Source organism: Centropristis striata, chromosome 1, assembly GCF_030273125.1.
Source record: "Centropristis striata isolate RG_2023a ecotype Rhode Island chromosome 1, C.striata_1.0, whole genome shotgun sequence".
NCBI lineage: Eukaryota > Metazoa > Chordata > Actinopteri > Perciformes > Serranidae > Centropristis > Centropristis striata.
This window is the reverse complement of record NC_081517.1, coordinates 3620497-3648071: the sequence shown is the minus strand read 5'-3', so window position 1 is coordinate 3648071 and position 27575 is coordinate 3620497. Positions and strand designations below refer to the sequence as shown.

The following is a 27575-nucleotide window of genomic DNA, read 5'->3' as shown; positions in this document are numbered from 1 at the left end:
ATCCCCTAATGTATCACTCATGTGTTTTTAATCAAAGTCCATGAAAGTCTGCAGTGGGAGGCCATCAGGGTGCATTGATATGTCCAATAACTGCAGGACTTTCACCCAGGAAACAACTGTTTGTGTCTTGTGTTATCATGTAGTTAATTTCATTTCACAACAGGTTACATGTCATGTTAAAGGTTTTGTCTGACTCTTTTTTATTATTATTTTGTTTTCATATTGAAAATAAACTCAATCAAATCAATCAGTCAAAAAAAAAAGGTGTTTAAATCTGCAACCATAGTTTGGGAGGAAATACATACATTGAAAATGCAGTTTTATTGTGTTGAAATGTAATTTTGAGGAGACAGTGTAGTGAGTTTCTAGCATCACTAAGCACCACCATCGGCCATCTTGACCGACAGTAGGACACCCACCTTAAGTACTAATAAGGATGGCAATTAAATTTCAACCTTAGGGGTTTAATTATATTTGTCGTAAGATAAAGAGAACACATGGGATTTACATGGCCTATTGAGAAGAGGTGGACTTTTACCTTTATAAGCTCAGCACACACACACACACACACACACACACACACACACACACTTCCTGGTAGCTGGTAGCCTTTCGTTTTATCTCATTGTCGGAGGTTGTTAGGCTGATTCACAGGTCATTCTTCAGGCTTCTGGGATAAAGAGTACAAGACTTTTTTCTCCAACTCTACAGACTTTTTCTGGACTTTCTTCTGTATATTCTCTCACCATCACAACACTTTTACCAGGTAAGCAATTAAGGTTTGAGAACAGAGCAGAATGTAGTTGATGAAGATTTTTTTTTACTAACTGCACTATATAATAATTATATGACAGCCCATTATCCCACACTGACACTATTTGTGGCTCCACTTAATTAGTTTTTTTCTGTCTAACTTCTATTGTCGATTTGTTGGTTCATTGTTATTCAGATTTTCCTCCCCTGCCATCCTTCAGTAGCTCTGTGTGAGATCCATTAGAGTGACAGTACATGTGGTGGAAACCAAACCTAATGTATGAATTAATGATGGACAGATGAGGATGGGTCCAGGAGATTAAATTGCACATGCTTCCCTGCTACAATGTAGCTGTCACTCTGAGCACTTCACCTCAACATGCTACTTGTTTAGGCTACAGCAGGCAACTGAAGCCTGAACATGAAACATGTAATGAAGGCATGTACTCTTATCTTTCCTATGATAACTCAGCGCACTATTATAGTCATCTAAAGAGCACATTTGTTGCAGTGTATTACTGGAAGTGGACTACACAAACATATAAAGGAGTGACTGCGACAGGGTGAGCTGAAGGATCGTCGTTGTCTCCAAAGAAGAGCAGAAGGATCGATTTGAAGAATCTCATGACAAGTTACAGCAACGGAGGATTTTTCAACCCTGCCTACCATGACAGCGAGACTCTGGAGATTGATAGAAGGTTTGTGGTAATATGATAACATAAAATGTGGTTTTGTCTTCAAATGTGCATCAGTGAATCATTTATCGTGAAAAATCTGCTTCCCTTATTTTAATGTATCAAGGAATGTGGCTGAGTGAATGCTTTGTGTTGTTTGTACTTGTAATCAAAGGGCATGAGAAAGACTGAACAGGATGTCCCCAAGGAACAGCAGCTGTGTGGTATTTATCAGGGCTGTAAGAGGGATTCATTTTTTTTTTTTATCTTTTGGGAAAGAACGTTAATCTCTCAAGAATCAGTTCCTTAAAAAGCATTACAGTAAAGTTCAAAGACAACAACATTACTCAATTGGTCTCCATTCAGAAACTTAATCCTGCACTTCCTTGTAGAATTAAATCCCTAGAAGAGGAAGGTCCAAGTCATTGTTTTGCGTATGTCTTTGAGTTTCAAATCCATAACAAGTGATAATAAGCTCTTCACACCATGTAATGCCATTTAACAACAGAGTATTAATATATACTACATTTATAAAAATCATGACTGCTTTTTATGGTTTGTTTAAACAAGTTTTTTAAGTGCAACCATAGGAGAGGCATTGCATTTTTGACTGTGGTCATTTAGCATGAAAATATGTAGGAATTAGCAAACTATCTACCTAACATAGCTTGTTAGCTTGCCTGCTAGTTCCACCATGCTTTCCTTCTACACTGGTTACAGAAAATGAGCCGAACAAAGTTGGAACTTATCTGTGGATAGCTGCTTTCTTTCGCTGTGAAAAAAGTGTGTAGATGAAGCACAAGTTTGTTCAATTTTACTTTTTTTTTTGGGCTACTACTGCTTGTTTGATTTGTTACTGCCACAATTTACTTTATAAGGAAGGTTGTCTGCCACATCGCGTAATAATACATTCTGAATGTGGCCAGATTAATCATTAGGAGCCTTATTTAAACTATTATGTAACCCTAACCCTAACCCTAAACATTTAATCCAAATGGCTATAATTTAATGGTTTGATTCTGCAAACTGTCTTTTTAATTTAGAATTTCCTGTTCCCTTTTAGCTGATAAGGAAGGTGGTAATAAAGTGCCAGGTTTTTAAATGCAGCTTGGCGTGATGTTTCCTTGTAAAAATCCTCGTCCCTCTGACTAACCTATGTTGATTTGAATGGGAATGTGCCTTCTAGCATAGAGCATTTACCAGGACTTGGCTGAAGGTAGCATATATTTATAGTCTCAAGTCCGCCCAACTTCACCGGTTAGCAGCTCAGGTAGCAGCTCAGAAAGTACCTGCCTCACTTTCTGAGCCGATGCTGAGCAGCAATTCACGCATGCGTGACTCATTTGCAGACTGGTGCAAACTGGATGCTGAGGGGTTAACATCTCCTGCTCTGACTGCAGCTGGGAGAGACTGTTGTGGGAGGGCTGGGCCGCTTGTGAGTGCTTTGGGACGGCGTTAAGAAGAGTAACGAGTCTCCAAAAGTCTCCAGTAACACTAGAAAAAGTCGCTAGAGTTGTTACTAGTACCTTTTTTGCAAAAAGAGTTGCTAGAGGGTTCTGAATAGTCGCTAAATATAGTGGAAAAAGTCACTAAGTTGGCAACGCTGCTTGCCGCATCGATCTGTTGTCACATTTGGACACAAAAGTACCTGAGGGGAACTAAGTAGGTGTAGCCTCCTACTTAGTTCCACGCGGCCGCTTTGCAGGAAGTACTCAGAAAGTACTCAGTCGAAACACACTTATTGGTGTTAATACCCAAGACCATTTTCAAGTCTTTTTTATTTTGTTAACCCATAAGAACCCAGACCCAGTAATCCTTAAAGATTAATTATGGGGGATATACCACAGACCAAGTGGACCACAGAGAACACATTTATGATGTTTTAAAAAAAAAAAAATACTACCCCTAAATGTCAAAGATCTGTGATGTGACATATATACCTTACATTGGGCATTTATGGTATTTATGTTTATGATATTTCTTATTTTTAAATGAATAAACTAGACACATTTTCCTTTTTCTCTGCATCTCCACAACATATATTAAAATTGTGACACTAATAGTGCTGTGTAACAACAAATTATTTTTCTGATTTCTTTTTAAGTAACAAAATAATTATAAATCAATAATAAATAAAAACAAATAACCATTTGCCTTTTTGTTTTCATCTCCATAACATATATCATAATTGTGACTTTAATAGTGCTGTTGGACAACAAATTTCATTCTTTTCAAGCTACTGTAGCTGAAAAACACACTTTTAATTTAAAATGTTTGTGACACCCGCGTCACCGTGGGTTCTTATGGGTTAAGTTAAGTCTAAAGTGATGAAATTTGTGATTCAAGTGTGACTCAGGACTAGAGTCCACACCTACATCACCTGCTTATTGGTCATACATACAGTACAGGCCAAAAGTTTGGACACACCCATCATCATCACATTTTCCTTTATTTTCATGACTATTTACATTGTAGATTCTCACTGAAGGCATCAAAACTATGAATGAACACATGTGGAATTATGTACTTAACAAAAAAAGTGTGAAATAACTGAAAACATGTCTTGTATTTTAGATTCCTCAAAGTAACCACCCTTTGCTTACTAGAATATAAGACATGTTTTCAGTTATTTCACACTTTTTTGTTAAGTACATAATTCCACATGTGTTCATTAATAGTTTTGATGAATTTACAATGTCAATAGTCATGAAAATAAAGGAAACGCATTGAATGAGAAGGTGTGTCCAAACTTTTGGCCTGTACTGTATTTATGACACTAATTTACAGATAATGATCATGACTTTCTTAAACTGATAACAGAGTGCTCTTAGGCAGTAGTTCTCAACCTTTTTGAGTCGCGACCCCCAATTTCACATGCATGTTGTCCGTGACCCCCGCTCACTGAACACAATCTCACACGCACAGTTCAGATCACCCAGAAAAGAAACAAAATGACCAAAAAAAGACACAAAATGACTAAAAAACGACACAAAATTACCAAAAAAAAGGAAACAAAATGACCAAAAAAGACACAAATTGACCACAAAATGATAAAAAAAATACACAAAATGATAAAAAAAATACACAAAATGATAAAAAAAAATACACAAAATGATAAAAAAAAATACACAAAATGACCAATATAAAAGACACAAAATAAAAAAAATAAAAAAAACACAAAATGACCAATATAAAAGACACAAAATTAAAAAAAAACAAAAAAACCCACAAAATGACCAATAAAAAAGACACAAAATTAAAAAAAAATAAAAAAACACAAAATGACCAAAAAACAACAACACAAGTGATCAAAAAACTAAAACACATTAACACATGAACACTTTAACACAGTGGAGACAGAGCTGACTTCCAAAATGATTTGGCGACCCCCAGAAATCATCTCGCGACCCCAGTTGGGGTCCCGACCCCAAGGTTGAGAATAGCTGCTCTTAGGTATCATAAACTGACAAACAAACAAACAAACAAACTGACCTCCGTCATTCACGTTGACATCATTTTTTCTGTCTGGTCTCCAGATTTTCCAGCAAAGCCAACCACACTAACCCCTACGCCAGGAGTGAGAGGGCAGACGGGCATTACTCTCACAGTCAGACCGGCAGCGATGATGCTGCAGGGAGAGTGCCCTGGGGGGGCTGGCAGGAGGAGAGCTGGAGGGGGAGGGAGAGTATCCCCATGGGCCTCATCTCCACACGCCCCGGGAGTCCTTCATGGCAGCATGACGCCAGTGAGTAGACCAACTCTAACTGAGCTTACTGAAACTATAAAACAATACTGCCATTACTATTATTACTATATACTGTAATATACTACTATTATTATAATACCGGCCTTACCGGCCTTGTTAATTATTATTATTACTATTATTATATATTACATATCATATTATTTTATAACTATATTATTTTACTTATAATTACTTTATTTATATTTTTCATTTTATTTTATATTGTTTATTATTTATTATTACATATTATATTATATTATATATATTATGTACTGTATTATTACTATTATTATTATTATTATTATTATTATATACTGTTGCTGCCATTACTATTATTACTATATACTATAATATACTACTATTATTATAATACCGGCCTTACCAGCCTTATTTATTTATTATTATTATTATTATTATTATTATTATTATTATATATTACATATCATATTATTTTATTTTATAATTATATTGTTTTACTTATAATTACTTTATTTATATTTTTCATTTTTTTTTATGTTGTTTATTATTTATTATTACATATCATATTATATTATATTATATTATATATATTATATACTGTATTATTATTATTATTATATACCGTCTAGTCACTATAGCATTGTTGCCATCATATCATCAGTATAATTACCTTCATCTTGTCAACCATCCTAGCAACTGATCTGCTTTTTTTAACTTCTTAAGCGTCCTTGTTCTGTTCTATTCTGTGTTTTTTTCTATTGTTGTTTTTATTTATGCTACCTCAGTATTTTATTTTATTCTATTGTATTTTATTTTTATTGTACTTGAATACCGGACTGCTGTGACAACCGAATTTGCCTTCGGGGATGAATAAAGTAATCTATCTATCTATCTACTAAGTCTGTCTCTACATTATGATGTTTAAACTGCATTAGTCTGTGTTGACTACTTGTTCAACTTCCTTGTCACTTTCATGTGTTGCTAAGTGATACTTGTGTTGACACTCAATCTCCTCACTTTTGTTCAGATCACAGTACGTTCCAGATCCCGCCTGATTCTCAATATGATCGAGCCCATTCTGTTCGCCTTCCTTCTGTGATGTCAGGTAATAGTTAAACTGATCTTACTCCACGGTTTCTTTTTACCGTTATTGTAAGCTCTCACACTGTTGCTATGGTTATCGCTAAACACACACACATACAAGTATGTTATTAAGTGCATTAGAAGATAATAGTTTAAAATAAATGTGACATTTATGGGAACCTGTTGACTTTAATTATCAACAACAAAGCAAAGTCCTACTGGATAATTATTAATGGAAGCTCCGCACTGCAGCAATTCACAAGGAAGTTGGCCAAGAAAATAAAACAGAGCGATGGGGGTTGTGAGGAATACCTTTTTTTAATCTGGAGGTTGTGCAAATTTGTCTGTAAAAGAAATAATTGAGCATTTAATATTCTCAGGATGTATATATTAGATTAGATTAGATTAGATTTGATTTTATTAATCCCATAGCGGGGAAATTTCTTTGTTACAGCTGCAGAAAATCACACAATTTTAAGATAAGATAAAAAACAATCTAAGAAAAGACATTTAACAATATACAAAATATACAAAATAATAATAATAATATACTATATACAACTTAGTGCAAATTAAGTGGAGAATGTGCAGAGTGCAGATTATATGCAAAAATGTTCAGATTGTGCAGGTGTTGTACAGTCTTATATAACATTGTATATAGTATATACTGTGTTCTACATAAATCCCTTTACAATAACTGACCATATATTTAGCTTTCAGCTTATGTTTTCATCATGAAGACTTCTTTACCTTTTTATCCTTGAAAGCAGAATTGCCTGATGCCTGTTTATCTGTCACTGTGTCTGCTGGCTCACCACTTTAGTCCAGACTGAAATATCACATCAGCTATTGGATATTGGCTGCAAACAATCATATGTTGCTCAGGATAAATTGTGATAATTTCTTAATTTGTGATACTTTCTGTGTAGCACTGTCTTCAGATCAAAATTTGAATTTGCTCAGTACTTTGGTCACATTAAAATCTGCCACAGTTGTACCGTGCTTTTAAAGCAAATTAGCATTTAACTAAGGGTTGTGAATATGGTAACATTGGCAAACATTATATCACTATTGTAACCTCCTTAATTATGCTAATCATTAGCCGAATAGCATTGTTATTGTGAGCATGTAAGCATGCTGCTTGTAAGCAAGCTCAAAGCATCGCTTTGTCTTAGTCACAGACTGTACAAAAGAAGTGGATGTAGTCACCTTGACATCAACCATCTGTTTGTGGACTTTTGAAACCTTCAGTTTGATATTTTGGCCATTGCAATCTTGATTTTTTTGGAGGCAGAAATGACCAAATTTGGGGTCGATGGACGATGCTAAGTTTCAGTTAATGCTAGTGCTAGCTAATTAGCAAGATGTATGCGTAATTGAAATAAACAGCTGTCTCCATAGAGTGTCTTTTAGTACAACTCAACACTGAAGAACATTTCTAGGCGCCTTAAATGTTACAATTAAGTGATATGAACTGAAAATATACTGTGAAAGGGTCAAAGATGGAAGACGAAAACACACAGTGCGCCATAGTAGCGACATAACAATCTCAACGTATCCAGGCCCTAAAGCTTACTATACTTTATTGTAGGCTATATCTTACTATAAATGGGACCTTGAAATGACAAAATGGACATTATGCTGTATTGAAGGAGACTTGAGACTTGTAATTGAGAGCATAAACTCATTACCTCATGTTTACTGAGGTAATAAATCAGTAGGGTAATATTCTCATAGACTTCTATATAATCAGTCTTTCTGCACTGGCTTTACTCTCCAGACCAGGAGGTTGCCGCTTGGCCTAAGTACAGACTCACAGAGCTGCTAGCATGGCAATAGACTGTCCTTATACATCTTTATTACACTGTAATTTGAAAGCTATATTGGTTATGTACTACCTCTGAATAGCAGTAGTCACTTTAGTAACACAGTAGTCGTGCCAACAGCTACAATATCATAGGTTTAATCAGAGTAAAGATAATGTAAAGTCAGTGGTAGCACCCTCATACTGCTATCAGCTGTACTTTAAATCAGTTTATTTACAGTAGGGAAAACACACAGGCTTTATGTGCTGTAGTCAATGGGAAAATATAAAGAGAAGAAAGGAAATTTCTGTCAAACTGAGTCATTGTTTGCATGTGTGATCAGCTGAGTTACATTTAAAATGCCAACCTCAATGACTGTCACCCTGCTCCTGTGTTTCCTATCTGCCTCAGAGTTTACCTTCAGATATCAAATTAATTACTAAACTCTGCCAATCGCTGCTGATTAGCAAAACACATTCTTCTCTTCACTCAAAAAAATGATTCAAGCCCTTCTTAGATGTGACACATTAATGTTTTGTTTGTCTAATGAATATATATCAATTAAAATCAAATCAAAAGTAGTTTAAGAAGTGTAACCTAAAATGTATTAATTTACTCCCCTGTCCTTCCCTTCAACCCAAAAAGAATGAGTTTCAGTTTTCCAATTCTATGTTTTTAGGTTGAACGAACACAATTTCTTTATTTTAGCTCTCCTTGACATAAATGAGTTGACGTAACTCAATTTAAATACAATACATACACTACTGGTCAAAAGTTTTAGAACACACCAACTTTTCCAGAATTTAATTGAAAATTATGCAGTTTAATGTCTCAGTGTACTCTGAAATTAATGCACATTTGCAACATTTAAAATTCTTTATTGAGCATGATAGTGTTTTGAAAGTAAAAAAAAAGATTCAAAATCACATTTTATGTTGGACTAAAGGACTAAAAAAAGACACAAAATGAGTGAAAAAAGACACAAAATGAGTGAAAAAAGACACAAAATGACCAAAAAAGACACAAAATGACTAAAAAAAGACACAAAATGACCAAAAAAGACACAAAATGACCAAAAAAGACACAAAATGACTTACAAAGACATGAAAAGAATTCAAAAATGGACAAAATAGCCCAAGACTCCATAGAGTTAAGTTGTTAACCCACTTCTTGTTCCCTGAAAAAGGCCTACTTGTATAATTCTGAAATGTACATTATTTTTCAGTTTTGGTTAAGCTTACCTTTTTTTATTTACCTCTGGCAGTTCATCACTTACCTTCGTACCATTTCAAGCTGTTCATTTGACGTGAACTGCTTGAATTTCAATAAAAAACTGGAAAAATTGGGGTGTTCTAAAACTTTTGACCGGTAGTATACATGTTTTTAATTTGAGTTCGACCAAAATGTAAAAAAGTGAGCTACATTAACTCAAATACATTCTATTGCATTTATGCACTTGTTTTGAGTTTGGGCTACATATATTTGTTGGATGGAAATTCTGCCCCCAATTTAATTGAGTTCATCCATTGAGTTATTTTTTTGAGTGTTCATGTTTATTTGTCCAGGTAACATGACGATGAGATGGAGGGGAATGACGATGAGAAGGATGAGCATGTTTCCTAACGATGATCCTGTCCAATCAGCCTTCACAGAGGACGCCATCAGGAACGAAATGGAGAATGGTAAGAGCCTGCACTCAAAAAAATAACTTGTTCCCAGAACAAAATAAAATTATGGAAATTATTTCCACCTAAATAAAATGCTTTAATTTAGCGAGAAACAGTTCTGTTGAGTGAACAAAATGTAAATATGTCGGGTCAACATGATGTATTTGCGTTACTGTTACTTAATTACCAGGGGTCAGTCCAACTAGATTTGTAAGGGTAATTGTAACATACTAACATAATTTTCTTGGGCCATTTAAACATGTATGACATTATTAAGAGTTACTTTATTTAATAGGATATTTACAACTACTTTTTAAAATAGTGAAGTACATGAATTAATTGTGCTGAACAAAACAAAACAAAGTTAGGTTTAAGTGATTTAGCCTAAAAGATTACCTTTATCATATGAAAATGAACATAATTGTAATTGTTCAGGAAATAAATAATTTTTAAACACAGTATTATATTCAGCAATTTAATTAGGTTGTTTTAACATAAAATATTCTAGTACATTTTAAAGTGTTGCATTTTATGCTAAAACAACATGTTTTAAAACTGTTCAACCACAAAACATCATTTTATTTAGTAGAAGCTACATGTTAGACTAAGGAGAAGGTAACAGACACCCAGTTTGCTTTTTTTGAGTGTGTGATGTGAAGTGTGACACCTGATCTACATTCTGCATGGTAATCTGTGTAAAGATAACAGGGAGGGTTGTCTTGCATCTTGTGTGTGATATAGAGGAACAGAACCTGGTTAAGGAGCTGGTTGCCCTGTCAACACGGGACCGAATTCGGGCCATTCGGGACCTTCCAATGAGCTTTGAAGAGAAGAAACATATCAGGTGGGTTGTTACTGACAAGCACTTAAAGGTGATAAGCTCTCTTCGGCAGTATCACCGAGTTAACCATTACACTCTGCTGAAGACCATAAAATAACGTTTTGTGTGCAAAGACAAAGTGGTATTGTGTTGCAATGTAGAGCACCAAACATTACATACAAGTGTGCAAACACACATATATATAGCACACACTGTTTCCTTGTTTCAAGGTAAATTACACAAGATAAAATGACAAAGTCCAGAGGTTGTTTTTCAGATGTTGTGTAATATTTCATCTAATGCAGGGGTGTCAAACTCAAATACACAATGGGCCAAAATTTAAAACTTGAATAAAATCGCGGGCCAACATTGAACAAATAAACCTTTTAATATATACCAAACATGTTTTGCTTTAACATTAAATATGGAACCAGCAACGCTTATAAACATACAATATATAACTAAATAGTGCAGACATGCAAAATCAAATTTCTAATAAAAAACACATCAATGTCATTAATTTATTAAATACAAATTAAATAACAATCGTATGCCTATTTTCTATTTGCATCCTTCTGATTTAAATATCAAAATAAAGTTTTTCAACAGGTTAATACATTTAAAAATAAAATAACAATAATAAATCTAGTATTAGCGGTAAATGCGCCGTATATATAATACCGGCGGGTCAGCTTTTACAGTTTAATAATAATATAATAATTTGGTATTGCCTCGCGGGCCAAATAAAATTACACTGCGGGCCAAATTTGGCCCACGGGCCAGAGTTTGACACCCCTGATCTAATGTATTTTATCAGGAGATATAGATTTTTTTTATAGGTACAAATGTCATTATCACACTTAATTATGTTCTTAATAACCTCCACAGGAGCCAAGTGCTGGCATTCAAGTCTTCCAAGAAATCTCGCCAGTTCACATGTTTTGCAGATTTCTCAGAGAATATGTCACTGGTAAGTAAACATTATGCAGCGCCATACTTAAAGGTGCTGTACTAGGGTGGACATTTCCTTCACATCAAAAAGGAGGACACTTTGCATATATGGGACACTCAGACAGATATTTGTTTGGTATGATCTGGTTTTAAGCAGAGTTGTACTCCGATTAGCTCGATGCTAGTCAGTGCTAGCATGTCTCTGATAGCTGCTTTGCCTTTGCTGCTCACATCTACATCACTTAGACATAATGTACAAAAATAAATTAAACTCATCCCTCTTACTTTTTGTAACAAACCCGTGTTCTCTTGCCCATTCCGGGTTAAAGGAGGTCTTTCGTTTGGCATTTTCAGACTTTCAGTCTGAGAGCTTGATTGACAGCCTGTTGTGGCGAATCAACACGTGGCTCATTTGAATATTCAAATTAGCCAATGGAACCAACGAAATTACTTATTTTAATTTAAAATATTTTTATTTGGACACATGTTCATTATGATCACAAAGTAGACAGTAGGTCCTTATTTTTAACAAACAAGAAGTGCAGGATTTAACAAATACAATTAACAATCCCTGACACAACAACACAGCTTTTTTGACACACATTTTTAGCAAATAAGTATTAAACTTACACTACCGGTCAAAAGTTTTAGAACACCCCAATTTTTCAATTTTTTATTGAAATTCAAGCAGTTCAAGTCAAATGAACAGCTTGAATCCATTTTTGAATTCTTTTCATGTCTTTGTAAGTCATTTTGTGTCTTTCTTTAGTCATTTTGTGTCTTTTTGTGTCTTTTTTTTTGTCATTTTGTGTCTTTTTTTTTGTCATTTTGTGTCTTTTTTTAGTCCTTTAGTCCAACATAAAATGTGATTTGCTCAATAAAGAATTTTAAATGTTGCAAATGTGCATTAATTTCAGAGTACACTGAGACATTAAACTGCATCATTTTCAATTAAATTCTGGAAAAGTTGGTATGTTCTAAAACTTTTGACCAGTAGTGTACAAGGTAACATGTCAAAAGAGGGACCTTTTTTGTTATTTTCTTAAAAGGAGGACAAATGAGTGTGGGCTTAAGGCTGTGTCTGCAGCCGGACAGGACATTTAAAAGCCTTTTAGGACTGTCAGTGTCCGGCCTAAAGATTCAGCATGCGTAGCAACTTGGTAAAGGTTAGCCATTGGCCCCAAGATGTCAGCATGGACGTCTGGCTAACCCCAGTGCATGAAGCAATAAGCTAGCCAGAAGGACATAAACACAGGGAGGGCAAACAGTTTTAGAGGGGGGGGCTCCCAAGTAATTAGTTATCTGATTCATAACCTATGTTTGTGTAGCACACATAACACCAGCTGTTCTCTCAGTCTTTCCGCAGGTGTGGCTACAGTCTGAGGTCAGCCAGGCAGACCCTGGAGCTGTGGCAAGGCATCATGAAAGAGATCGGGGGCAGGTTTGGGACTGGTGTCCTCACTTATTTCCTGTTCCTCAAGTGGCTGCTCATGTTCAACATTTTCTCCTTCCTGGTCAACTTTGGCTTCATCACCATCCCGCTGCTTGTTTATGACCACTCCCCCAACATACCCCAGAATGTGAGCTTCAGAGGACTGGAGCTACTGACTGGAGCTGTAAGTGGAGGATCTTACCACACTGTACAAAAAAAAACTTAGAATAAACACTCCCCAGTGGACATAGTAAAGCACTTAACTGCCAAAGAGCCAGCTATTTTATTAATGGAGAACAAAAGAGAGCTACAAATGAAGAGATTATTTGACGTACATTTGTTAACTGGCCGAAATGAACATCAATATTACTCTGTGCTTGCTGGATGTGTCAATATCAAGCAGCAAGCTCTGGGTCTGAAAAGCAAAACAAACACAAAAATATACTTAAAAGCTGCTTTTCTTAATGGCCAGCAGGGGGCGACTCTGCTGGTTCCAAAAGTAAGTCCAATTGTATGAGTATCAATGAGAAATAACTCCACTTTTTACTTGATTTATTACGCCAGTAAAGCTTTTCGTAAGTTTCGAGTCTTCTTATACATATGTAAATACATACAGTATGTGTGTGTGTATATACACTACCGGTCAAAAGTTTTAGAACACCACAATTTTTTAATTTTTTTTATTGAAATTCAAGCAGTTCAAGTCCAATGAACAGCTTGAAAGGGTACAAAGGTAAGTGGTGAACTTTCAGAGGTAAATAAAAAGGTAAGGTTAACCAAAACTGAAAAAGAATGTCCATTTCATAATTATAGAAAAAGGCCTTTTTCAGGGAACAAGAAATGGGTTAAAAACTTAAAGCAGTTATGCAGCAATAGAGGTTGATCAAGCCTTGAAAGTTGCTAAGTTGCTACCAATTCCTAAAGGTGTCCCAACTTTTCTTGATCACTTACAACCTACAAGTTGCTCCACATTTAAGGGAACTTCTGCAACAGAGTTGGGAAGAACTTTCTGAAGAATATTTGATTTCCATTGAGTGTGTTCAGCTGTTCTATCTGTTAAGGTGCTACTTCCATGAGTCAACAGTTTAGAATACATTTTCCTTTCTAAATTGATTCTATGATTTATTTTTTAACTTCAGTTGTTTATTTGTTATATGCATTAATTTCAGAGTACACTGAGACATTAAACTGCATCATTTCATTAAGATTCTGGAAAAGTTGGAGTGTTCTAAAACTTTTGACCAGTAGTGTATATATTATTGGATGTCTAATCAATATATAGACGCTCAGCAAAAATGTAACTGTGTTTGGGTTTCTCCAGGGTTACTTCAAATACACCGTCATGTACTACGGTGGCTACAGCAATGGAACCCTTGAGGGTCTGGTGGATTACAACATGCAGTTGGCCTATTTCTTTACCATTGCAGTCTACATGGTTCTGTGTGCAATTGCACTTATCTTCAGGTCAGTCCAATGGTCTGTGTAATGCAGATTACAATATTTGGGGTTTATTGTACATTTCCTTGAATTTACCCTTCTGATCTCAAGTCAGGTTTGTTTATTTGTCCCAATTTTTGCCTGCAGGTCGCCTAAAGTTTGTATCTAAAAACAAGCATATTACCTTTTTTCCCTACGCAGCATGGCCAGCTCATTCAGGAAAAACTATGTACTAGCAGACGCATCTTCCAACAGTGCGTGGCAGCTTCTGTGCAGCTGGGATTTTAGTATTACTAATGAGAGAGCAGTGAAACAGCGCAAGAACAATCTACGAGTCCAGCTCAAGGTGACTATTACTCTGTTACAGACTCCATTTAGTAGAGCAAGACACCAAGTGAAGAAAAAGATACATGTCATGAATTATATCTGAAACAAGCAAATCTGAATCACATGTTTAATATACACTACACAGCAAAATTGGGAGTGTTAATTCAACTCACAGAGTGTTAAATTTAACACTTTTCTGAGTTTATATAGTTCTGATGGATTCTGAGTTACAGTTACACTTTGAAATGTGTTAATATTGTATTGTATTTAATGTTTTATGACACCACATAAGTGCACTTTTAACTCGAAATTGTGTTATTCCTTTTCACTTGAGTGTTCATTTTTAACATCCATCGTATTAGTGTATTTTAAACACTAAAATCGTGTTATTCCTTTTCACTTTGAGTGTTAGTTTTTCACATTCATTGTGTTACTTTGACACATTAAAGTGTATTTTTAACCCTAAAATCATGTTATTTCCGTTCACTCATGTGATAATTAACATTCATTGTTTCGTTTTTACGATACATTAAAGGGGAATTTTGTCTTTAGCCTAACATACAAGTCACAAAATCTGAAAATCAACTCCAACTGAAGTGAATCTAACTCAGGTGATGTAACAACGCTGGCAGAGCTTTTTGATCACTAAAGTGTTAAAACAACTCCAAAATCAACACTCACCAACTCAAAATTATCAACACTGAAAAAACAACACTACAGATTTTGCTGTACAGTACATATCTTCAACTTTATATTTTCCAAGTTACCACTCTAAGTTAAGTAAGTAAATCAGTTGTAGCTGAAATGATATTTTCACAATAAGTTTTCAAAACATTTGAGGCTCTCTCAGATGCTAATTCCTGTACCTGCTCATTATTTATTTATTATCGTCATGTTTGTCCTCTTTCCATCTCTTCAGGAGTCTTTGTCAGAGAAGGCCCAGAGGGAGCTGCTAACCCTCTCTGAAAAGCTCAAGCACTTTGGGGTTCATCTGGGTTCCTGGCTCCTCTCCACTAGCTTGGCTGTTGGCTGTGCAACTAGCGTCTATTATCTCTGCCAGTATGAACAGAAGGTACACAAGTCAAGAATGCATTTTTTGTTTTATTGTTAAATTGTTAAATGATTGTTTTTCCTGGATATAGACTACAGAAAACAGAAAAAAAGGCGATTTCCCATCTGGGAGATGCATCTGGGAGAGTAATAACAGGAAAACAATTTCAGTTGCAAATCCCCTTGCTTTGCATGTGAAAAGAACCTGCATATCATAACACTTTATGGCATGATAAAGTATTTGGTCTTTGACTCCCCCATCAGCATGTGTCATGAGCTTGTAACTTACTGAAAGTAAGTGTCAAGTCATTTACTGGCAGCGCAGGGTTTCATTCATTTTATTGCACACAGCACTCGAAAAAATAACTTGTTCCCAGAACCAGGCTTGGAATTTCGTCATTTTAGGGGCAAGGCCATTTGGCCTTCCTCTTCACACTTATTTTAAGGGCACAAAGGCCACATGACAGGGCATAAAGGCCGTTTGGTTAAATTACGCTGGTTTTACCTTTCAGATTAATACCTTAACATTCTCATTCACCAAGAAACATTAATGCACAATATATTAAATATATTAGAAAGGACCTTTTTGGAAAATGACAAATGAACCTGTTTTGAAAAGACGGCAAATGCATATATTTTGAAAAGATGGCAAAATTAATCTCCTGCTGAGTTCATCTAAGAGTAAAGAAAGAGAAATGCCTCCTCCTGCCATAAAAAAGGAACCTGCTGAGGTGAAATTTACATCAGCTAAATGTCGAGCCCTTGTCCCTGAGGTAAGGAAGATGTTAGCGCTATCAACTAGCTAGCTATCGCTAGTTTTCATGACGCAAAAAGGTAACGTTAACGAGTCGACTTTAAATAGGCTAATATAATAGTAATTACCTATCAATAGTTCTTTCTATAAAAACGTAAATGTTAAGTCCTGTCAAATACTACCACATGCTTCAGTCACAACATATCAAAACAGCTTGTCCCGCTAGCTTACCTGTGCTGCACATCAACACATGGCTCATTTGAATATTCAAATGAGCCATGTGTTGATGCACATGTCTGAAGGAAGGGGAGTGGGTCGGGTTAGCGTTGTGTTTATACTGGAACTTTGACAGGAGCGCAAAGGCCACCTTGGTCGTAAATTGAACTACTACTAATTAGGAATGTGCACATTACTGCCACCTACTGCTCTGGAGTTGTAAGCAGAATTGATTTGCAATCTTAACCCATTAGAATTAAGTTGTTTTAACATAAAGTATTCTAGTACATTTTAAAGTGTTGCATTTTATGCTAAAACTACATGTTTTAAAACTGTTCAACCTCAAAACATAATTTTATTTAGTAGAAGCTACATGTTAGACTAAGGATAAGGTAACAGACACCCAGTTGGCTTTTTTTGAGTGAGTATTCATCGTTAATCGCGATCTTACTCTGTCTGTTATCTTTCTAGCGGTCAACAGATGCAGCCCACTGGTCTCTGCTCCAGGAGGCAGAGACTCTCCTGGTTCCCTTCGTGGTGTCTCTGATGAACCTGGTCGTCCCGCTCTTCTTCTCCCTCTTCAACAAGTTTGAGCACTACTCCAGCCAGCGCAAACAGATCTACGCTCTGGTAGTCAGGTTGGAAAGCAGGAACACCTATAGTTTCTGAATTAAAGGACATTAGCTCTTTATTTTACAATGAGTTAGGAAATTTAGCAGAACACGTTTATTTGCTTTCTTGTCAAGAGTTAGATGAGAAGGCATCATCTCATATCTGTCTGGTCAATATAAAGCTGGAGCCAGTAGCCAATAAATCTCTATAAAAAAGATTCTGCATATGAATGTAAACTCTTTAGACCAGCTATTCTCAACCTTGGGGTCGGGACCCCAATTGGGGTCGCGAGATGATATCTGGGGGTCGCCAAATCATTTTGGAAGTCAGCTCTGTCTCCACTGTGTTAAAGTGTTCATGTGTTAATGTGTTTTAGTCTTTTTGGTCATTTAATGTCTTTTTTTGGTCATTTCGTGTTTGTTTTTTTGTCATTTTGTGTGTTTTTTGGTCATTTTGTGACTTTTTTTGATCATCCTGTGGTCAATTTTGTGTGTTTTTTGGTCATTTTGTGTCTTTTTTTGATCATTTTGTGGTCAATTTGTGTCTTTTTTGGTAATTTTGTGTCTTTTTTGATCATTTTGTTTCTTTTTTTGGTCATTTTGTGTCTTTTCTGGTCATTTTGTGTCTTTTTTGACCATTTTGTTTCCTTTTTTTTGTCATTTTGTTTCTTTTTTTGGGTGATCTGAACTGTGCGCGCGAGATTCTGTTCAGTGAGCGGGGGTCGCGGACAACATGCATGTTAAATTGTGGGTCGCGACTCAAAAAGGTTGAGAACTACTGCTTTAGACAACTGGACCATCATGTTGTTAAAGAAAGTGTTACAGCTCAGTTTGAGCGGGCTAGAAACACAATTGCCCATTGGCAATCGTCTCATGATGATTTAGCTTCTTATTAGTTTAGCTAATTTAGATAATCTGGCTATTTGTGAAACAATCCAGTTGTAGATGCCACATCTCAATTTATGTATGTAAATTGTGTAGAGGAAGTTTTCGCCCAAAAATTGATTATTCAGATATTTGCTAGCAACACTGGAACCCCAGAAATACCAGTCCTTAAAGCTAAATTGTCATTAGACCAATAACCAATGGGTTCCAGGATTGTTGATTAGCTTAGCTTAGCATTGCATAGGACTATTCCCACATAACACCACAACAAGCCATTTTTATCCTGTTATTATCGTTATTTCTACACATTTTTGTGAAGGGTAAACCAACTACATTTAATATGTCAAATGTGTTACTTTCAGAGAGCCAGGTTAGCTTAATGCTAAGCAAGCTAACCAACTGCTGGCTCCAGCTTCATATTTACCTTACCCACATTAAACATGGTTTCAATCTTCTTATCTAACTCTTGGCAAGAGATCAATGAGCATATTTCCCAAAATATTGAATTATTCCTTCTAACCATCAACAATGTTTGAAATATTTTTTTTCTCTTTTTCCACTTCAAGAAACGTGTTACTCAAGCTGTCCATTCTGGCTGTCTTGTGTTACTACTGGATGAATGTGGTGGCAAACAAGTTTTCGGTATGTTTGACAGCTTTAAATACCAAAATTAGTCTTGTCAGTAGACATCAATATGCACATTCATGTTCTTAATGTAATCTCCACAGTGTTGGGAGTCCATGGTGGGACAGGCTTTGTATCGTCTGGTCATTGTTGATTTCCTTTTTCTGTTGCTGGGATCCTTCTTTGGAGAGTTTCTAAGCAAGTATGTGATACCTTTTCAGTTCGTATTCTTTAACAAATATCTTGTAGAAAAGGGGTAGATAAGCCTCAGATCTAAATTATATTCATCATTCTCTGTAACAGTGTGATTGGGACGAGATTACTGCCACGCCTGGGGGTTCCAGAGTTTGACGTAGCCAGAAATGTTCTTGAAATCATCTATGCCCAGACTCTGGCCTGGTAAGGACAATAAATTCAACAGTTACTACAGGATCTAACAACTCAATGGCATTTTAAAAAATCAGGATTTATGTTTTATCTCCTGGTCTCAATGCTAATTTACTGTTTGAATTAGGCTTACCCTTTTATTTTCTCTGTTTAGGATTGGAATCTACTTCTCTCCTCTGCTACCGGCCATCCAGATCCTCAAATTTTTCATCTTGTTTTACATAAAGAAGGTAAATGCAGGTTTATATGGTTTAGAGGTTGTAAACTGAACTGCCATAAGGAAATACAGCCAAAGGCAGATACAATGCCACTGCTGCCCAAGCTGCTCTGTATACTGTTTTAGGTTCACGTTACCCTATTTGTGCACCTGGTTCAATAATTGATTTAAATCCTTTAATTACACTGACAGCATGCTTTACTTTGTGTTATGGAAAAAGACAGGTAGGGTTTGGAATTTATGGAGTCAACCTTTTGGTTGCACTGTTCCAAGCAAGGTCAATCAATCCACAGTAAATTCATTCAGTACAATTTGTAATTTGAGCCAGGCTGGATCGGCTGTTGATGAATGTTTCATGAACATGCTGAATGACCTTTGAAGCAATGCTATTCAAAGCTCAGATGAGATCCTCATGTTCTCCATTATGGAGTGAAATAGATATGATGTTTAGGCTGAAATGAGCCCATGGTTCTGTCAACTTTATATGAGGTTCGGCAATGATAATGATTGATAAATGGTGTTTTTGTGTTACGTTTTTGTTAATTTGAGTGTGTTCCCAGGTCAGCCTGACCCAGAACTGCCAGCCTCCACGGCGGTCAGGCAGAGCAGCTCAGATGCAAACAATCTTCATCGCCCTCCTCTTCTTCCCCTGCTTTGTGGGAGCCCTGTCCATGGTTGCATACACTGCCTGGAGGTATGACAACATTACCTATTTCACCATTATAAACTTTTACACTAGGGCTGGGCGATATGGACCAAAAGTCATATCCTGATATATAGTACAGGCCAAAAGTTTGGACACACACCTACTCATTCAATGCGTTTTTCTTTATTTTCATGACTATTTACATTGTAGATTCTCACTGAAGGCGTCAAAACTATGAATGAACACATATGGAATTATGTACTTAACAAAAAAAGTGTGAAATAACTGAAAACATGTCTTGTATTTTAGATTCCTCAAAGTAACCACCCTTTGCTTACTAGAATATAAGACATGTTTTCAGTGATTTCACACTTTTTTGTTAAGTACATAATTCCACATGTGTTCATTCATAGTTTTGATGAATCTACAATGTAAATAGTCATGAAAATAAAGGAAACGCATTGAATGAGAAGGTGTGTCCAAACTTTTGGCCTGTACTGTATTTAGGCTGAATATTGACATACGATATAAATGTTTATCGCAAAATGAGAGCAAATGTTCAGTCAAAGTCAAATATGAGATGTCACAAGTAGTTTTATTGAAACCGTTTATTTAAGTGAACACAAATACTGTATAACAGGAGTACCTCTAAAAAAAAACAAAGCTCAAAAAGTGCACATTTAAATGGAAAAATATGTTAAATAAAAATAGCCTGTCAAATAAAATAGGCCAATCTTTTTCTGAAATAAATATATTCATATGAGAAAAGAATAACAAACATTACAAAAGAACTAAATATGACAAACCCTAGTAAGGGCAGCATTTATATATAAAGAAAGGAAAAAAAAGAACTATATCGATATATGCAATATGGTCTAATTCCATATCTCATTTAAGAATATATCGATATTTCTTTAATGTTGACATATCGCCCAGCCCTATTTGATACCACATGGTTTCAAAGAATATTATTCAACAATAACAAAATTAACCCATAAGAACCCACGGTGCCACGGGTGTAACAAACACTTTAAATCCTCTAGAATCTCCCATATTCAGCTTTATGCTTCACCTTAACTCATTAAATCCCAAAGCGACACATACTTAACACCCTGGGTGTGACTGGAAACAGAAATCTAAAAAAGTAGCTTAAACCCATTTAACAATTCTAATCCTTTATTGCATTTAACCCTATTAGGGTTTGTTATTTGTTTTTATTTATTATTGATTTATTATTATTTTGTTACTTAAAACCAAATCTGAAAAATAATTTGTTGTTACACTATTGCACTATTAATGTCACAATTTAAATATATGTTGTGGAGATGCAGAGAAAAGGGCAAATTTGTGTTTCTGTAAGCAGAAAAGGTGTTGAGTTTATTTATATTAAAATAAGAAATATCATAAAAAATAAATACCATAAACACCCAAGGTGACATATATGTCACATCGCAGATCTTTGACATTTAGGGGTAGTATTTTAAAAAAACAACATCAGAAATGTTCACTTGGTCTGTGGTATATCCCCCATAATTTTCGTTCAAGGATAAATAGGTCCGGGTTCTTATGGGTTAAATACACAAGTGCACAAATACCCCCCGAAACCAAACCTCTGTCTTGTTTTTTCCACTTTGTCGTCCTCTGAAGACTGACTCCCTCAGAGGAGTGTGGGCCTTTTCGAGGACTCAACAACACCTTCAGCGTGGTTGAAGTGTGGATGGATAGTCTGGAAACAATCTCTACTTCTGACTGGGCTGTGTGGATCTACCAAAATGTCATCCGAAGTGAAATCTTCTACTTTTTTATCTCACTAATCATCCTGTAAGTGAATAGTGCGTGTGTTATGTTGTGTATATGTTGTGTGTGTGTACAATATGGATTGTGTAAGCGCATATAAAATCCAGCTGTGGATCAGTTTTAGCTGAACACGTTTTCAATTTAAAATTAAAATTCAGGTTAACATGTTTGCCTCATGTCAGTATCGTAAACGTTATCTTTATCAAGGTAACACTGGCGACATTACTGCAAGTCTCGACAAAACCGGTATTTCAAATGACCCTAATTATATATCTAAAACAAGTTGAAGCTGCTGTGGTAAAGTTTTAGAGTAACTTACCGTGAGTTAAGCAGTGTAAACTGGGACACCAACAGACGGGAACATCACGGCAGTGTTAGTCAGCGAGCCGGCTGGCAGCTGTCCGTCCCGATGTAGCATGTAGCCTAGCTTGTTAGCTCCAGTAGCATAAGCTAGCTTGGTAGCTTCAAGCTAAATGGGCGTGTTTTGGCCGCCTCAGCGAGAGCTCTATGCCCATTTTTGGATTATCCGGGGGAGTTGGGCGGAGTCACCTTTGCCAAAATGGCGACTGTGGGAACGCCCACAAAGCTTCATTTGAGCTCTCCAGAACCCTATGGGTGACGTCACGGAGACTACGTCCATATTTTATACAGTCTATGATTTTCACTCACTCCGTGCCTGCAGATCAAACAACCATAATTTATTGTCTGGTTAGTCTGGTTATATTCTTCTCAGATGCTACTCTTGATCTGGTCAAAACAAGATCACCTCAAGGCCCATGTAGTAGCTGTTCTGGAGCTTTTCATCAAATCACATGATTTTCATCAGCAGAATATTTGAGTGTGTTTTGGATTTGCAGAAAAAAATTCTAAATGTACAGCTATGCTATGAGGCTGTTCTCAGGCTTTGCAGTGCAATTAGATAAATGCTAATGTTAGCATGCTAACAGACACATGTTCAGCAATTTTAATATGCTAAACCAGACATTTCTGTGGTTATCAAAATGTTACAATTAACTTTCATGAACTAAAACCACACTGTGAAAGGATAAAGTCCCTTTCGTCACTATCCTTGACAGTTTGCCATGGTAGCAACTTGTCAATCACATGGTAGCCACACCCTCAATGGGGCCATAATTTACCAAATTAACATCATGCTGTATTAAAGAAGACTTGAAACTAGTGATTGAGATCATAAATTCATTAAGAAAATCTTGATTGAGGTAAGAAATCAAGTAAGAAGAATGCTAATTTTCTCATAGACTTCTATACAGTAAGGCTTATTTTTGAAGCCAGTCACCCTTTGATGCCCATTAGAAATAATGCAGGTTAAAGGAACTTCCACATTGGCTTCATTTTTCAGACCCGGAGGCTATGTTCACTTTTTCTCCAGTCTATGATCCTAGAGTATTAGCATGCTAACATTCGCTAACTAGCACTAAACATTAATTCATAAGGATTCATCCTCAGGGGACCATGGACAGTATGTCATGACAATGCTTTTTGATAGAATTTAGATATTTTGTTTCTTAACCAGTTACCATTCGGGGTCCTTTTTTTTTTTTTTTTTTAAGAATTGGTGGTTGTGGGCAGTGGATGTTTAGGGGGAGATAGCAGGTCAATAATAAATGCCACATAGAGATTAGTGTGTCAAGTTGTTCTGGTCAAAAATATCTAATAAAAAATTACTTAATTAATTATTCATTGAAACCTATAAGGGTATATAAAGGGTCATAACCATAGACTATATAAAAAAAACATTACTATTGCACATTCTGAAGTCCATTTTGATGTTCAACTATGTCCCATAAGTTGTTGCAGCATCTTTAGTATACTCCTAAAATTGAGCCTGCTACGCCCTCTGGAAGAAAAAACAAAACAAAACACCTCTGAATAATAACTGGTTAAATGTACTCTATGTACATGCTTTAATGTTGTTATACATGTCAATAGAATATGAGCCATACAGAAAAGGAAGTGTGCAAAATGTTTGGTGTTGTCTGGAAAGAAAAGATTACTCATTTATTGTGACTATATTAAGAAATCTCAAGGTAACGTGTCAATAAAATGGATAATTAGGCATGTTGTGTATGTACTACTGTGATAGACTGTCATGTCTAGAGCAGTAACCTTTCAGTTGGTTGAGTTAAAGGTTTCCTGGGACATTATCAGTAAATCAGCCATGCAGAGTAACTATGGTGCTAAATTCAGCCACATAAAAGCTGCATCACACCAAGCAGTCACTATGTGGCCGATCCTTTACTCACATTCATTTGACTAACAAAACATACGGACAAAGACTGGATGTGCAATCAGCTTGGGTTCGCGTGTGTGTATTTATATATGATTTTACATCTTTGTGTCATTATGCAAAGTGTGTTTACAATATTATGTCATTGATGTTGTCACATTTTCCTACTCAGCGTGACTATATACATCTTCTGGCAAATCACTCAGGGCCGCAAGCGGCTTATTGGTCTACTGAGACAGCAGATTGTTAATGTGAGTGTGTTTTTACACTATGCTTTAGCTTTTATTTGGTACCATGCCTGTTTATCCCTTGGCTGCATTTTAAAGTCAATCTGTCTCTCTCTTCCTTTTTCTCTCACCAGGAAGGGAAAGACAAGTCCTTTTTGTTAGAGAAACTCCAGAACCTGCAGAAGTCTCAGCCTGATAAGAAATCCAAACAGAAGAAACAAAAAAAGGTTTGCTGAAGAGATCCTTTTATTCACATTTATATATATATATATATATTTATATATATATATATATATATATATATATATATATATATATATATATATAGCCTATATACACTATTGGTCAAAAGTTTTAGAACACACCAACTTTTCCAGAATTTAATTGAAAATGATGCAGTTTAATGTCTCAGTGTACTCTGAAATTAATGCACATTTGCAACATTTAAAATTCTTTATTAAGCATGATAGTGTTTTGAAAGTAAAAAAAAGATTCAAAATCAAATTTTATGTTGGACTAAAGGACTAAAAAAAGACACAAAATAACTAAAAAAAGACACCAAAAGACACAAAATGACTAAAAAAAGACACAAAATGACCAAAAAAAGACACAAGATGACTTACAAAGACATGAAAATAATTCAAAAATGGAAAAAAAATAGCCCAAGACTCCATAGAGTTAAGTTGTTAACCCATTTCTTGTTCCCTGAAAAAGGCCTACTTATATAATTCTGAAATGTACATTATTTTTCAGTTTTGGTTAAGCTTACCTTTTTTTATTTACCTCTGGCAGTTCACCACTTACCTTTGTACCCTTTCAAGCTGTTCATTTGACTTGAACTGCTTGAATTTCAATAAAAAACTGGAAAAGTTGGTGTGTTCTAAAACTTTTGACCGGTAGTGTATATATAATCTAAACTACGATAACTCTTTTTAGGACTACTTAAGATTAATTCTACATAAATATGCTGCGTCTTAAATAGGTGACGATTCAAATAGCTGGCTAATATGGTAAATTGGTGTATTTTAAGAGAGAAGCAGTTTTACAAACAGACCATATACCCGCCCCGACGGAGCGCTCAAAAAGGCGAGGGAACGCACCTAAGACGGGCCACTATCTAGCTGTCTCACTATTGGCTGGTGAAACACACTGTTTTAAGCGCAGGGCGGGACATCGTTCAGTCTGAGCAGACACCTCAACCTGAGAGGACGTGCGTGTTCTGGGTGCGAGCACAAAAGTTTTGAGAGCGCAGAGTTGAGATCTGAGCACGTAGACTTTAGATTTGAGCGCACACAGGACATATTTGAGTGCGAGTGAAATGTTTGTGTCCAAGAAGAGTTCGAGTGCAAAATGTGAGCATGAGGCAACATGGTCTCACAGAAATCCGTGAAATAGCCACGGATTTCGCTTAACTCAAAATCCGTGGAATAGCCACGGAATCACTCAAATTTCCGTGAAACTGACACGGATTTCGCTACAATGCAAGTTAATGACAGTCATATCCCGTGGCTATTGGTTTGTTCCAAGTCACGTGACTTTCTTTTTTTTTTAAAGATTATTTTTTTGGCATTTTACATGCTTTATTGAAAGTGAGAGACAGATAGAAAGGGGGTGACAGAGGGGAGGACATGCGGCAAAGGGAGCTCAGGCCGGATTCGAACCCGGCTCCACCGCAGCGAGGACTGTAGCCTCTATACATGGGGCGCATGTGTAACCCACTATGCTACGGACCACCCCAGTCACGTGACTTTCAAGGTCCCAGCGGTCAGAACAAAAAACATGGCGGACAGTTCTCTCATTTTTAGTGAAAAATCAATATTTTGACTTAGTTTCTGCATAAAAATGGATTTTGATCACATTTCTAGCGAGAAATATATGTTTTATTTTCTAAATATTCACTCAGTGAATGTACATAATCACTTTGTATGTTGGAATAGCCACGGGATATGACTGTCATTAACTTGCATTGTAGTGAAATCCGTGTCAGTTAAGCGGAAATTTGAGCGATTCCGTGGCTATTCCACGGATTTTGAGTTAAGCAAATCCGTGGCTATTTCACGGATTTCTGTGATCCCAGGTTGCATGTGGAGAACAAATCTGAGCACGAGAAAGACAAATTATGCTCTCAAACTGAAAATCTACGCTCTTGAATAAAGATAGGATAATTCTTCCATACAAATTGATCACCTTTTCATTCTGAGATTTGTTATCAACCTTTCTCCTCTTCTTCAGCACACCAGACGGCGTTCAGACGACCCCTCGGGCGGTCACTCCAACTCAAACGCCGTGGTTCAGGCGTTACTCGCCCGCCAGCAGCTTGAAAAGGACGAAGAGAGAAGCGGTGCTGGTGGAGTGCCCGTTCCTTCCGACATCTCCACCCCGAGCGCTCTGATCCAGGCCATGCAGGCCCGGCAGAGGGCCGAGGCTCAAGAGAGGGATGAATACTACAGCAGTGGATTTTCTGAGCGCTCTATCAGCACATCCAGCGCCGTCACACAGGTGATGCAAGCCAGACACGGAGCAGATGATGCACATGACTCACCATCTTCTGTGTCAAGTGTTATGATGCAGGTTATGCAAGCCAGACAGAGAGCAGAGGAGGAGGACAGGCATCAGAACCAAGCTCCTGCAGGCTCCAGCGCTCTCATACAGGCCATGTTGGCACGGCAACAGGCCCAGAATGAGTATGATGATGGTTACTAAGTGTTTGTCAGATTATAAATTCTGTTGTCACCCATAGATGAATCTGTATGAGCTAGGGCTGGGCGATATGGACCAAAAGTTATATCCTGATATATTTAGGCTCAATATTGATACATGATATATATCCTGATATTTTTATCACAAAGTGAGAGCAAATGTTCAGTCAAAGCCAAATATGACATATAAGTAGTTTTATTGAAACCGTTTATTTAAGTGAACATTAATACTGGGTAACACTTTACAATAACCATCATTTATAAATGGTAAACAGATAGTTTATTAATGTTTAATCAGCATTTATAAACTGTATATAGGCCATTTAGAATGGTAAATATATATTTTTATTAATGTTTAACTAACTAAATCATTTATAAATGGCAAATATATGGTATATTAATGTAAGTTTATCGTTATTTTATCATTAACAAACAATTAAATTATAATTAATAGTTTATTAATAGTTTTGGTTGCACTCATTATAACATTTTAAACACCATATTAAGTATGTTAATGATTTTGAAATGATTCATATACCTT

The 27575-nt window shown here is 36.2% G+C and overlaps 1 protein-coding gene across 1 annotated transcript; it reads left to right on the top strand.

The window, feature by feature from the left end:
* The first annotated feature begins 643 nt into the window (after positions 1 to 643).
* On the top strand, positions 644 to 27293 carry tmc5 (transmembrane channel like 5). Its single transcript, XM_059341487.1, has 21 exons — positions 644 to 766; positions 1265 to 1451; positions 4964 to 5172; positions 6179 to 6256; positions 9605 to 9721; positions 10448 to 10550; positions 11415 to 11496; positions 12833 to 13093; positions 14231 to 14373; positions 14548 to 14692; positions 15593 to 15745; positions 17165 to 17331; positions 18756 to 18831; positions 18918 to 19015; positions 19117 to 19212; positions 19355 to 19430; positions 19978 to 20111; positions 21711 to 21884; positions 24281 to 24359; positions 24470 to 24562; positions 26568 to 27293. Exons 2-21 carry the CDS (start codon positions 1378 to 1380, stop codon positions 27036 to 27038), a joined length of 2829 nt encoding a protein of 942 aa, XP_059197470.1. The 5' UTR covers positions 644 to 766; positions 1265 to 1377; the 3' UTR covers positions 27039 to 27293.
* Positions 27294 to 27575: the final 282 nt, after the last annotated feature.